The 12404-nt window shown below is 40.7% G+C and overlaps 1 protein-coding gene across 1 annotated transcript in view; it reads left to right on the forward strand.

The window, feature by feature from the left end:
* The window catches only part of LOC134539867 (CTD small phosphatase-like protein 2-B), a 45430-nt gene that overhangs the window by 22173 nt on the left and 10853 nt on the right, over positions 1 to 12404 (forward strand). The window contains exons 2-6 of the mRNA XM_063382211.1: positions 4012 to 4206; positions 5387 to 5539; positions 8037 to 8202; positions 10087 to 10289; positions 11719 to 11948. Coding sequence (XP_063238281.1) covers positions 4039 to 4206; positions 5387 to 5539; positions 8037 to 8202; positions 10087 to 10289; positions 11719 to 11948 — 920 coding nt within the window. The 5' untranslated portion in view covers positions 4012 to 4038. The remainder of the gene's footprint in view (positions 1 to 4011; positions 4207 to 5386; positions 5540 to 8036; positions 8203 to 10086; positions 10290 to 11718; positions 11949 to 12404) is intronic.

Raw genomic sequence — 12404 nt, forward strand, 5'->3', positions numbered from 1 at the left:
CAGTGGCTCGGAACACGTGTGTCCGCCGCCGCGCGGAATATCACGTGACTCGCGAAGGCCGCGTATCTAGACCTGCAAAATTTGCGGTTTCGATGGCCTTCAGGATAGACTGCACATACCCCTGTACACTCGGGCAAATAACGCAAGTTCATTGGCCGCCGACTCGTAAGTCGTCTCAGCTGGTTTGTCTGTGATTCGATCCTTCTTTGGTTGAGAGTTTATAACTGGTTGAGATTCGTCCAGATGAACAGTAAGCCAATTGCAAAATTATCTAAGAGGTATATGTGTTTGAATTCTAGCCTATCACCGAATGAATCCGCTAATTTTGCAGGTCTCTACCGGTATCACACTTGCTCAGGGTCTGATTGTTAACTACAAGGGCGTAGATTCCAGGGGGGCAGCCACCCCCCACCCCCCGACCCCCTTCCCCTTCTCCATCTCACTGAAGGGGGTCCGCTGGTGCTTGCAAAATCTTGACTGTGAAACGGGGTTGTTCGACGTAAACGTCAAAACTTTGTTTTAGGGTTAACGTTCTGTATGTTTCAAAATTTTTCCGCTTATTGCATGCTTATGGGCCAAAATATTAACAGTATACAACATACCAGCACTTGTGTCGGTTAAAGCCCACGCGCAAAACTCTTCCACACCCCTTTTATTTTTCGTCAAGAGTACTACAGATTTGCGCCCCTGGTGAAAATTCGCAGGTTCATTGACCTCTGGGATAGATATCACAGTCCTTCACATACTCGGGGAAATGACACGTGTGTTCATTGGCTGCTGACTCTTGTGACGTCTCAACTGGGTTGTCCGTAATTTGTCACTTTCTCCTACATTACAAAAGCTTACATTAAGGCATAGGCGTGCGCAGGACTTCAGTAGTGGTGGTGCCAGATTACACAACAGCCCTGTCATTCACAGACCCCGGAAAAATTAGGATTTGAAAGCGCATAATGGTGCTATTTAAGGTGTTTCCGAACAAAAACTTTAAATACACAGATGTAAAAATTTTAACATTTTTTATGACAAATTATGGCTTTGAACGTTATAATCACCAGGAAAACTACTAAACTATTTACAGTTTTAAGCTTTGTTGAGCCATAAAGTAAATTGCACAAATTGTTTGCACGGAATTCATGCTGGTGGCTTTGAAAAACCGTACTTATATGTTTTCTGAAGACGCCAAATAAATGCTAGAAAAAACATTCTCAAATGTTAAGTTTTAAAATCAACAAATGAAAGGAGTTTTTGTAACATACCTAAAATATTAAAAATACACAAATAAGAGTGGGCAAAAGTTTTAACTTTTGAATACAACAAAAATGTTTTATCGGCAACTGCATATAAGTCATCGAGTAAGCATATCTTTTTAACTAACTAAACTCTCTCTCTTTTTTTTAAAATAAACCCTGGTGGACGGCGGCTATTATTCCGTGCGCCTGCCGAGTGGAGTGAACAGTGGACACCGAGCGCGCATTCTATGTAATTCGAGGAGAACTAGGAGAAGTATTTACATTTTAGAAGTTTCGTAGCCGCGGCCCGCGTGTACAACACAAGTAATTGCACCTGGCTTGTTTCCGTGTGTATAGTTGGTTCGATTGATAATTGATATACTGATAGTGTTATGAGCACATATCTGTAACTCGACACGATTGGAAAACGTATTTTTTTTTTTGGAAATAATACGGTTTTTTGTAAGTATGTATTATTTGTGCTTGTAAAAAACAAATAACTTTAACCCTAATGGTGGTGCCAAGGCACCTGTGGCACCTACCGTGCGCACGCCTATGCATTAAGGCAAGGGCCACCGCCTCACTCAAATAAACTTCACTTTTCTTGTAACTGTTCTCCCCTGAGACGTCGACGCACGTAAAACGTAATTTTAATGATTTGTTTCAGAATGTAACTTACCCATGTAACGCGCATTATGTAGTAGGTTTTCCCTAAATTCTAACCTATCGACTTTGTTGTAAAATGTGCTGTCCTCAATGCGTCTACCTTGTGACGCCCCCTTTTGATGGCCCGTAATGGGACCGCGCAATGTTTCGCCGGCGTAACTTGTTACACGTAAAACGTAAATAGAAATCTGTTCTTTATCTTTTGTGGCCTTGATAATGGCATTCACTTGTGTGTATAATCAATGTATTTGATTCTGGATATCTTTGTTGTTGTTTCAGTATTCAATTTGTTTTTTTGGCCTAATTAAATAACGTAATTCATAACTGTTGTTCTGTAAGCAAATACCATTCCTCAATCCTTGCCATGCTATGGCCTTCCTCCCCGCCTCAATGCTTATAGGCATTACACAGGGTTTCCCGCTGGCTCCCAGTTCCTCAGATAAAATGAGGGTCAAGCGCAGAAGCGGTGTGAAGGTATAATTGTTTGGATGTTAGCCTGTCGCTATTTGAATTAGCGATTTTTTTTTGTTAAACCTTCTTTTACTTGTACACATTTCGAATGACTGTACAACAGCCCGTCGCCCCCGTCCGTCATCCGTCCGTGCCTGCAGCCAATCGAGGAAGCCCGAAAAATCTTCATCACAAAAACAATCCTTTGTATAATGAATGGTTTTGTACAAAGGTCCATGAACTATGTCAAGTGGTATATTTCTGATTGTTGAGGGGTTGGTATGGTTAAAACCCCTGCTGTAACCTAAGTTTTCCAGTTGAAGGCTCCGTTGTAAAAAAAAATCGAAGCTCTTCCCACTTGTGGCTGTTTTTAAAAACATACTAAAAAAAATAAGTTTTAAGTGAAGCGACGATGCATTTGAAACCACTTCTGATTTGCATTATGAGTAAAATGAAATGGTTTTAATGCATAAAACAATCAAATGTTATCAATAGTTGTAGGTGTTTTTTTTTACAATGTAGGCAGATGATCCATGGCCTCCACATTCGATTACCCCCCCTCCCCCCTCAATTATACAGTTACGCGCTACATTATAATTGCATAGTTATTTCCTACCTACACTCTTTTTTAGAATGTTATTTAACCTGAAAATACAGGGTATAGTAATGGTTACTATTTTATAAGCCTAAACCCAGCTTTGTTTATAAAATTATTTTATGTACTTTAAAATAACCACATCAAATATTTATATTTATTTCACACAGTGAGATAAAAATGAAAATTGTTACAGAGAAATAAAATTATGTGTATGTGTGTAAGATCTTATATCTTCTAAAATTTCATTGGATAAAAAAAATATATTTTTTTAGTTTGTAAAACAATATAATAGTTAAACATGTAAAAATAAACGGGTCCACCCAGCCCCGCCCTTGTGGGGGCCGTGAGATGATGTGGATGTCATGTCTGGTGGTGGTCGTGGTGGTCGTACGGCAGGTGACGTGAGTGTCATGTGCGGTGGTGCCGACCTCCGTGGCGCAGTCGGATGCACGCACCGGCTTACGGTGGGAGGAGTCCCGGGTGAGGCACATGCTGATATCTGATTACCCACGGATTGAAATTGATGATTGCACTGAAACAAATTGACCCTATTGCTAGGGACACCTGTATTTTTCGCGAATACATTTCGTGTCTAGGTACATCGCAAAACACCGTAGTTTTTTTTTTTTTTTTCTTGTAGTTATTGGCTGTGAGGTCGGCGAGAGGGTGTTTTCCCGCACTTGACGGGACCAATGGGAAAGTGGATACCGTACTGCTGCACGCACACGATTCGCAATTACTAGGGACACCTGTATTTCGCGATTTAATTTCGTGTCAAGGTATCTCACAGAACACTGTAGATTTTTTCTAAGAGTCATGGCCAATTGTGGAGCGTGCAGCATTACGGTGACCACTTTCTCATTGGCCCCGTCAAGAGCGGGTCGACACCTCTCACCGACCTCAGCCAATAACTACAAGAAAAAAACTACGGTGTTTTGCGATGTACCTAGACACGAAATGTATTCGCGAAATACAGGTGTCCCCTACCCGTGGCTGTTTGGCGTAGAGCTGTTGGCCACTATGAAATCAAATTTGAATGAATGTGTGGTGGTGGTGGTTGTGCGGCAGGTGATGGCGGCGCGCAGCGGGTGAGCCATGTGGCTGCGCAGCGAGCGCAAGGAGCGGCGGTGTCGCCGGCTGGGCAGCCGCGTGGTCACCGTGTCGCTCGGCCCCATGAAGAAGGCCCTGGGCGCGCCGGGCCGCCTCAGTCGCAGCGGCCGCGTCAGTCGCTGGCGGCGGCGCAGCGCCGGCCTGCTCAAGGAGGTGGGCGCATTTCCCGGGAGCACCGCACGGCCGGGGCAACCCCTGGCCCCCAATTATTTTACAAATAAAATTAACAAATTTTTTTCCTGTCGAGTTTTCCAATAAATAATTTATTTTGAAATCAAGTAGACTCTCTTAGTATTTAAAAAAAAAACATACAATCGGAGACAAGAATTATATGAAATTTAATTTTAGTGTTAATGAATATTCCTGTTAATATTTAACGATAATATAATCGTGCATGTACAAAGTACTGTAGGTAAAGGTAAAACAGCGAAAAAAAGAATATCAAAGGAAAAAGATGTTTACTAGTGTTTACTTGTCGGAATTTGAAATTTTTTTTTTTCCGAAGTCTATTGTGGGGGCCCCGGGGCTTTCGCCCCGGTTGCCCTCCCCTAAATTCCGGCCCTGCGCATGGCGCACCGTCAAAATGTTATAATTATGGATACGTGCCGGCAGACAGCATGTACATTATCTTGGATATAATGCTGATATAATGGTTAAATTTTCCTTAGGAATTTCCCCTAAAACTAAAATTGAAACTACGCAAAAATGCCATAAATCAACATCTGGGTCAGTAGGGATGGAGGGCGGTATGATAATGATGCATTGTTGCGATAATGAATCAGATGGGTTGAACGGGAACACCGGGAGACAACAAACCTGGTTCGTGGTGACGTTCACGTATGTTTCTCTCTTGCAAGGGAAAAAAAAAATTTATCTTCTTGGAGAGTCCTCAGTCAGTTTGCTCATGAAAAGAATCAGCATGCTGGTTGCCTGGGGCGACTGGTCTCATGTCTGCCTCTCTCCCCCTCCTTTCTTCCTTCCCTGCCCACAACTACACACCCAGAGATATTAAACTGTTAGTACTTCTAAAGACTGGTTTCCGCTGTTGTTAATTAAGGAAACTATCGTAAAATGTGCAGTTTTTAATTTCTCCATTAAACATGTCTTGATTTTTTTTTTTTTTTTTTTTTTTCCAGTTTATCTAAATAAACATCCGATTTCATTGGGATACACAATTCTTTGAAATGAAAGTGTTGCTCACTAACCACATTTGCTAACACGAGATAAATTAAAAATTTTAGTTCCAATAAAATAAAATAAATTTTTTTTCTGGCTGTTGGAACTTGTGTCGTGCCAGGCGTAGTCAGCAAAGACACGGTGCTCTGTTGCCCAGACGTGCCGCGAGAACGTGCTGCCGTACGGCGCCGGCGGCTGCCGGCTGAAGAAGATCGGCAAGCCGCACCAGGAGACCAAGGGCAGCTTCGAGGACGAGCCCATCATCACGTCGACGCCGCTGCACCATGTGCCCAAGGAGGCGCTGGCGGCTGTAAGAGCGCACGTCCGTGCCATGTTCCCGTGTCGCTTCAGATGTGTAGCCAGTGGCGTAGCCAGGAGTTGTGTATGGGGGGTGTTAAGAAGCATTACCCCCCCCCCCCCCCCCTTCGTATTAAAGCAGGGGGTCCGGGGGTCCTCCCCCGGGATAATATGGATTTTAAGGTCTAAAATAGTGCTATTTTAGCAGTTTTCGGTACTTAAATTTAAATATTGTAATGGTAAAAATTTTATTAATTTTAATATGATATTTGTTTGAGTGATGAATAAGAAATTAATTAAAGATTTGGTGCTAAGGCGGGGGTTGAACTCCTACAACCCCCACCCCCCCCGGCTATGCCCCTGTGTTTAGCCATTATTTCAGCGAGACTTCATATTTCTCTTTATGGCTTTACAGGGCGTAAGATCTATGTCCTCATCCATCATGCCATTTTTAAAAGGCCATATTAACAAACAAATGTTTCCCTCCTGGTGGTTTCAATTGGGGGTCTCTCGGTAATGTGAGAATTAACATCGTGAGATAGTTTGGAAAGTTGTACAGAAACTTGGATCAATAATTCAAAGTAAAAACCATAGCAAAAATTTTAAATCCTAAGAAAAAATAAAATAATATTAGGGAGTCTTTCAGTACTCACCAGAGATGTGTGACATCTGACCTCGGTAACGGGCAAATTCACATGTTCTCGTGTTGCAAATACACTTATAATACCTAACTCTAACACAAAATTTAACCTAGAATTCTTTAAAATAATGCCAATTGTGATATATGTATGCAGATTGTGTTTTCAACTAAATTTGTGAACGTGAATAACACTTAAGTTTCCCCACCTGCTGCTAAAATTTTCTGCCGGAGCAGCTACATTGACTATCAAATCATTGGATTTACTGAGCGAAGTATTAAAACTAACGGCTCTGATAAAGGTGAAAAAGACTTGAAAGAAAACTAAACCCTGGTTTTGGATCTGATTTTGGGCAAGAAATTGTATTAAAATACTGCCCTTGTAAAAATTCATTCAACACTTAATAATATATGATTTCCCTTTGGCTTTATGAACTTTGGTTCTCACCATCCACTACAGGTGGCAGCACTGTGGTTACACATTTCCATCCCAGTCACAGAATACCCCTATGTATAAAGAGAGCTAAGATGTTACACATCAATAATGTGCTAAAGTAAACTTTTTTTCTCTCTAATTATAATTCTAAATATTTCCGAATGTTATCTCACTACATAGCTTCTGAGAGTATGAAAAGACATTTTGAAATATGATTCGGGGGGAAAAAGAAATATTTATTTGGGCTGTAGATGATTGATGACAGATATTTTCATAAATATATGTAAAGGGAAGAAAAATTCAGTAAATGTTTATATTTATGCATCCAGTTTACACCCTGCATCGTCTTAAAGAATGAAACTTTTCTTCATATATTATCCTAGCATATTAAGGTCCCAGATTCACGAGACAATATTTTGGCAGGTCACACCTTGAATGATGCCTGCTTGTCAGTGAAGATGATTGGTATGATGTTGTGGTGAAGGTGCTGTGTGTTGATTAGGGTTGGCCAATTTATATCACAATGGTTTAAATAATGGTCTAAACTATGGTTTAAACCTTGTGGTTTTTATAAGAATCAAAATGGTTTTTTTTAAATAGAATATTTTAATTTGTTAATGAAAGTTTTAATTCCCCTCTAATAGTAACAAAAGTTTAGCCATTAATGTTTTTTTTTTTTAAATTTATAGGAACAAAAAATTATATATTAATCAAGATATTATCATATAAATTATCTGAATAAATTGTAATCATACCCAGCTAAATACTCCTCTAAAATTAAAAACAATATTAAATAGTTGATTCCTATTCTGTGGGAAATCAGCGATTTTACTGTAAATCTTCATTCTATGGAGAATTCTCCTCCTGTGGGGAAATACCTTTTCTGTGGTGAAGTCCCAGTCTGATGTGCATATTTTCCAGACTTCAGTTCTTTGATGTTATAATTTTTCTGGTTCAACGTGAGTGGCAGGAAGCAGGATGTTGTATGGCTTTCATTTGAACATGGAGGGAACCAAAATAACTAAGTATTAAATTTTAAAAAAACCATAACAAAGGGGGGGGGGGTTTGTCGGTAAAGTCGGGGATACGGACAATAACTTTATGTGATAACGTCATAAGAAAAAATTTCATACTTTTTAATTTTAAAATATTATTTACAGTTTTTGCAAATTTAATTTAAATAATTTGTTTAAACATAATCACGAACAAATAGTTAAAAAGCCCGCCTTGACCTGTTTGATATTATAGAAGATTTTCTTGCACGGTTGGTTGGCCGGTTCTCGTACGCTCGGCTCGGGCGGAACGTGACAATGGGTCATGGCTTTTCGTGCGTGCAGCCCCGGCGTTCATCGATTTATAAGACGTTATCAGGTCAAAAAAAAAAATGAGGTGGCTGGTTGGTAACGGTGGCGAAGGTGGTGTGTGTGGGGCGCGCAGGTGACGAAGCTCAGCGAGGAGACGAAGGAGAACTGGCAGTCGGCGGTGCTGCCCGGGGTGTCGGAGCTGTCCCTGTTCAGCCCCGTGTACCCCGACCTGGCCGAGGAGCTGGCCCCGCCCGACCTCGCCTGCCTGCTGGAGGAGGAGGCCGCCCGGGCCGGCCAAGGTACCCTCCTGTTCTCCCGCCCGCTCCCCGGCCCTTGCCCCCCCAAACATAACCAACACCCACTGTTGATTATTTACATGTTACTGTTGGCGAACAAACTTATCATCAAAGCTAATTCGGCCAAAAAAAAAAAGTTGAGAATATTTTTTATTTTAGTGTCTATCAGCTATGTAATACATTTTTTAAATGACAGAAAGACATACTTTTTTATTTTGCTGGAAAACACGGAAAAGTAATGGTAATTAGAGTTAAATAATGACCGGATGTGAATTTCTGATACTCAAAATAATGGTTTTGTTTGGTGCTGGATCCTGACCGCTATTGCACAACTATAAGGCTAGGCGGCTGTGGTATTCACCCTGTTGCTCGAAGACAGACTCCGCGGTCATCGAGTTTCAAGCCGAGTTTCAGAGCGTTGCAGACGGCTCACGCAAAGTGTGCTGCAGACATGTTAAGGTTAGGGGCCCCCAAATTTAAATGACTTCTAATATTCGGTGTGGAAAATGTGTAATCTACATGCATGTTCTACTTTTAGAGTATTTCACATAGGATATTACAATTTATTTCATAATTATAATAGGCTACACGTATAAAATTATTTTTAGAGCACTTAATAAAATTTTTATTAGTGATGGGTCAAATCCCAATATTCTCGAATCCGAATTTCAAGTCTCAATCTCAAAGAGTGCCTCAAATCCACCCCTCGAATATTAATCTAGGTTTCAAGACTCAAAAATGAAATAATGTAGCCTAAAGAAATAAAAATTTTAACAAACATAAAATGCTTCTTCATAGTAAAGGTTTGTATCTGAGATTGTTAGAACCTTTTAAAATGGTAATTCGTAATGATTTTTCTAACCTATTCCAACCAACCCATTTTACAGTATCACATTATTATATTTATACCTAACTTAACCATTTGATAAATTGAAAAACTATCTCTAAGTATTACAATGCCATCTTGTGAAATGATTTGAAAACATGCCAGGAAATTAAGGGGAAAAAATATTTTTCAAGGTTTCCCCCCCCCTTTTTTTCTTCTTCTTTTTTTCTTCTTCTTCTTCTTCTTCTTCTTCAACAAAAACATGGTTATTATTCAGAATTATTGTTTTTTATAAACTAAACATGCTATTAGGTTTGAGAAACCAGCTCAAAAAATATTCATATGATCATCTTCATAACTAACCTTAAATTCAACCAAAAAATGTAAATAACTTGCTGTTAAATCATTGAAACATGTGGTAGGTACAAAATGAAGCAGTACACCAACTCTATATTTTGGCATAAACAGGGCATAAACATAAACCTATACACTGTGTGCATTTATAGATGTAAACACTAAAGTAAATGAAAGCATGAGTACGGGACTAAATGTACGTTAAAAATTTAAATCTTAACAGTACCTACCAATCTGCAGAAAATAAATAATTTTATAACACATATCTGCCTATATTTATTTTAAATCTTATGTTTATAATGGGAAAAAGGAAAATTTTCCAGAAAAATGTGTGTTATATATTTTCAAGAAAATTGTTTTAGTGGGAACCACCCAGGAGTCTATTCCGTACTATATATAGCCCATGGCAGATTCCTGCCAGTAACTTTGACCGTGATTTAATGCAGTTTTTTTTTGGACATGCAGACAAAACAGAACCAACAATGAAACAACATTAGCTGATTCAATCTTGTTTTCTGTGAAATTTTTTGTTGAATTTTTTTTTTTTTTTTCGGAATTTTTCCATGACAAACAGTGCAAAACTGCAATGGCGTATGTCCAAAAAAAACTGCTTTAAGTCGAAATCCCGCATCGCGTGAATGGTTTAAAGAAGGTGTCTGTGACAGTGTGGTGAAGGGGAGTCGAGGTGCGTGTGCGTGTGCGCGCAGAGGCGCAGGGCGGCTACTACGAGGACGCGGCCTGCGCCGGGACGGGCGAGGAGGTGGTGGAGGCGGAGGACGGCTGGGAGCCCTTCGACCCGTACCTGTTCATCAAGCACCTGCCGCCGCTCAGCGTGGAGATGCGTGCGCGCTGCCCCGCGCTGCCCCTCAAGACCCGCAGCAGCCCCGAGTTCTCCCTCGTGCTGGACCTGGTCAGTGCCCCGTCGTCCGCCGACTTGCATCTCGTTCCTCGCCCCCATTGGAGATAATTAGACATCATGCTGTAATTGTGTCCGAAAAGGTTTCAGGTTTCTATCACAGAAACCAGCGCGTTCTTGCAAGTAGTAGATGTCTCGTATTATGATTTGTTTTACTGATTACGACCTTGTGGTATAGATAAGTGTGTTACGTTGAAAAGTCCCGAAAAAAAGTCCGGAAATTTGGTTCAATCGGCCACCCTGTCCCCAACACTGCAGGACGAAAAAAAAAATGGACGTGTGTGTACTTACGTACGCGCATTAGAAGTTATATACCCCTGTGCAGATCGTGAATCTGAGTAATGGAGTGAAATCCTTCACTCTCGTCTATTATATGTTGTTCTGCCATGTGGTAGAAAATTATGGAGGATATTAGTAGAATCCTCTGCGAACTCTCTCTCATACTGTAGAATCTCTAGCATTCGATAGGGTTGATATTCGAGGGAAGATATTCGAAGAAAAAAATATAGGACATGATGTAAATTCAAAAAATTCGTCTCTGACAACTCTGAAGATGATAAGGCCTAATTGTATTTTTCTCTTCGTACCTTTTCTATTACCTTGCCCCACGATATTATAGTTTTAATAAGTAATTATGTGTATATAATATTGCAATATGTATTTATTCTGGAAGTTGTATTTCATGAAGCGAACAATATAAGGTTTGAGTGTTTCTATACCATATTTTTTTTTTTCATTATTAATGTTTGGCCTTGTGCAGGGCCCCCACATGGCCGGTGCTACCGTTGCTACGGCAACGGGGCCCATGGGTCTAGGGGGCTTGCGAAGGAAAGAAGAAAAACTTAAAACAAAAAAGTAGACATTTTTAAATAAATCATAGAAAACAATTAAACAGTAAGGCCTAGATTTAGTTACCGATGAAATATTACACCAGAGTAATATTATTCGGAATATGCTGTGCGTACGGAACGTGTCTGAATCTACAACCGTGAGTAACAAAACCACCAGCAATTGACGTGACACCATGTTGACAGTGCAGAACACTTACACTAATTTATTTTCCATTATTCAAAATAAATTATGTTGACAATGGAAACACTGACTTAAAACTAGTTTTAATGTGTTTAAAAATAATTGTGAAAAGGTTAAAAATATAAATAAAACAATATACATAAAGGAAATTTTTTTATCACTGTTAGAAAAAAAGGGGGGGAGGGCATCGTGACTTCTAGCAACGGGGCGCACGGAATGATGTGGTGGAAGGGGGGGGGGGGGGTCTGGCCTTGTGATACAGATTCAGATTCAAGGTACGCTTTGTGGTTAAAATTTGAGATGAGGAATCAAGGTGATTGTGTTGTAAGCCGTCAGTGGACCCGTGGGCAGGGGAGAGCGCAGTGTCGAGGGCGGCGTGGCGTGTTTGCAGGACGAGACTCTGGTGCACTGCAGCCTGCAGGAGCTGGAGGACGCGTCGTTCAGCTTCCCCGTGCTGTTCCAAGACTGCAGCTACACGGTGTTCGTGCGCACGCGCCCCTTCTTCCGGGAGTTCCTGGAGAGGGTGTCGCACCTGTTCGAGGTGGTCCTGTTCACGGCCTCCAAGCGGGTGTACGCGGACAAGCTGCTCAACCTGCTGGACCCCTCTCGCCGCTGGATCAAGTGAGCCCTCCCTTTCCATCGCTAGATGTGATATCGTGCAAGTTTACTAACTTTCCAATTATTGCAGCGAGCAGTTTACGCGTGTCACTTTATTTTGACGTGACAACGTCTAATAAATCGATGAACATCGCCTGCACGCACGAAAAAGTGTCCCGTTACGCTCGTTGCACGCTTGCGCCGCATCTATCTCTCTCTCTTCCACTCGATCGGAACCAACCATCGATTTGACTTTTTTTGAGGCACATTAAACTTGAAACACTCTTATTCGTTTCCTACTTGTTCCTATCATCGTCCTGTCCTTAGCAGAACAACGCAGATTGGAAGAAGTTAAATAGCAAGCATGTATAACAGTTGTATTTGAAATAATCTCTCCACTAAAGTAATAAACATAATTGAATTAATAAGTGCAAATAAAAGTAAATTTATTAATTAAATTGTAGATTTCATTTCACTCCT

This window comes from Bacillus rossius, chromosome 16 (genome assembly GCF_032445375.1).
Source record: "Bacillus rossius redtenbacheri isolate Brsri chromosome 16, Brsri_v3, whole genome shotgun sequence".
Taxonomy (NCBI): Eukaryota; Metazoa; Arthropoda; class Insecta; order Phasmatodea; family Bacillidae; genus Bacillus; species Bacillus rossius.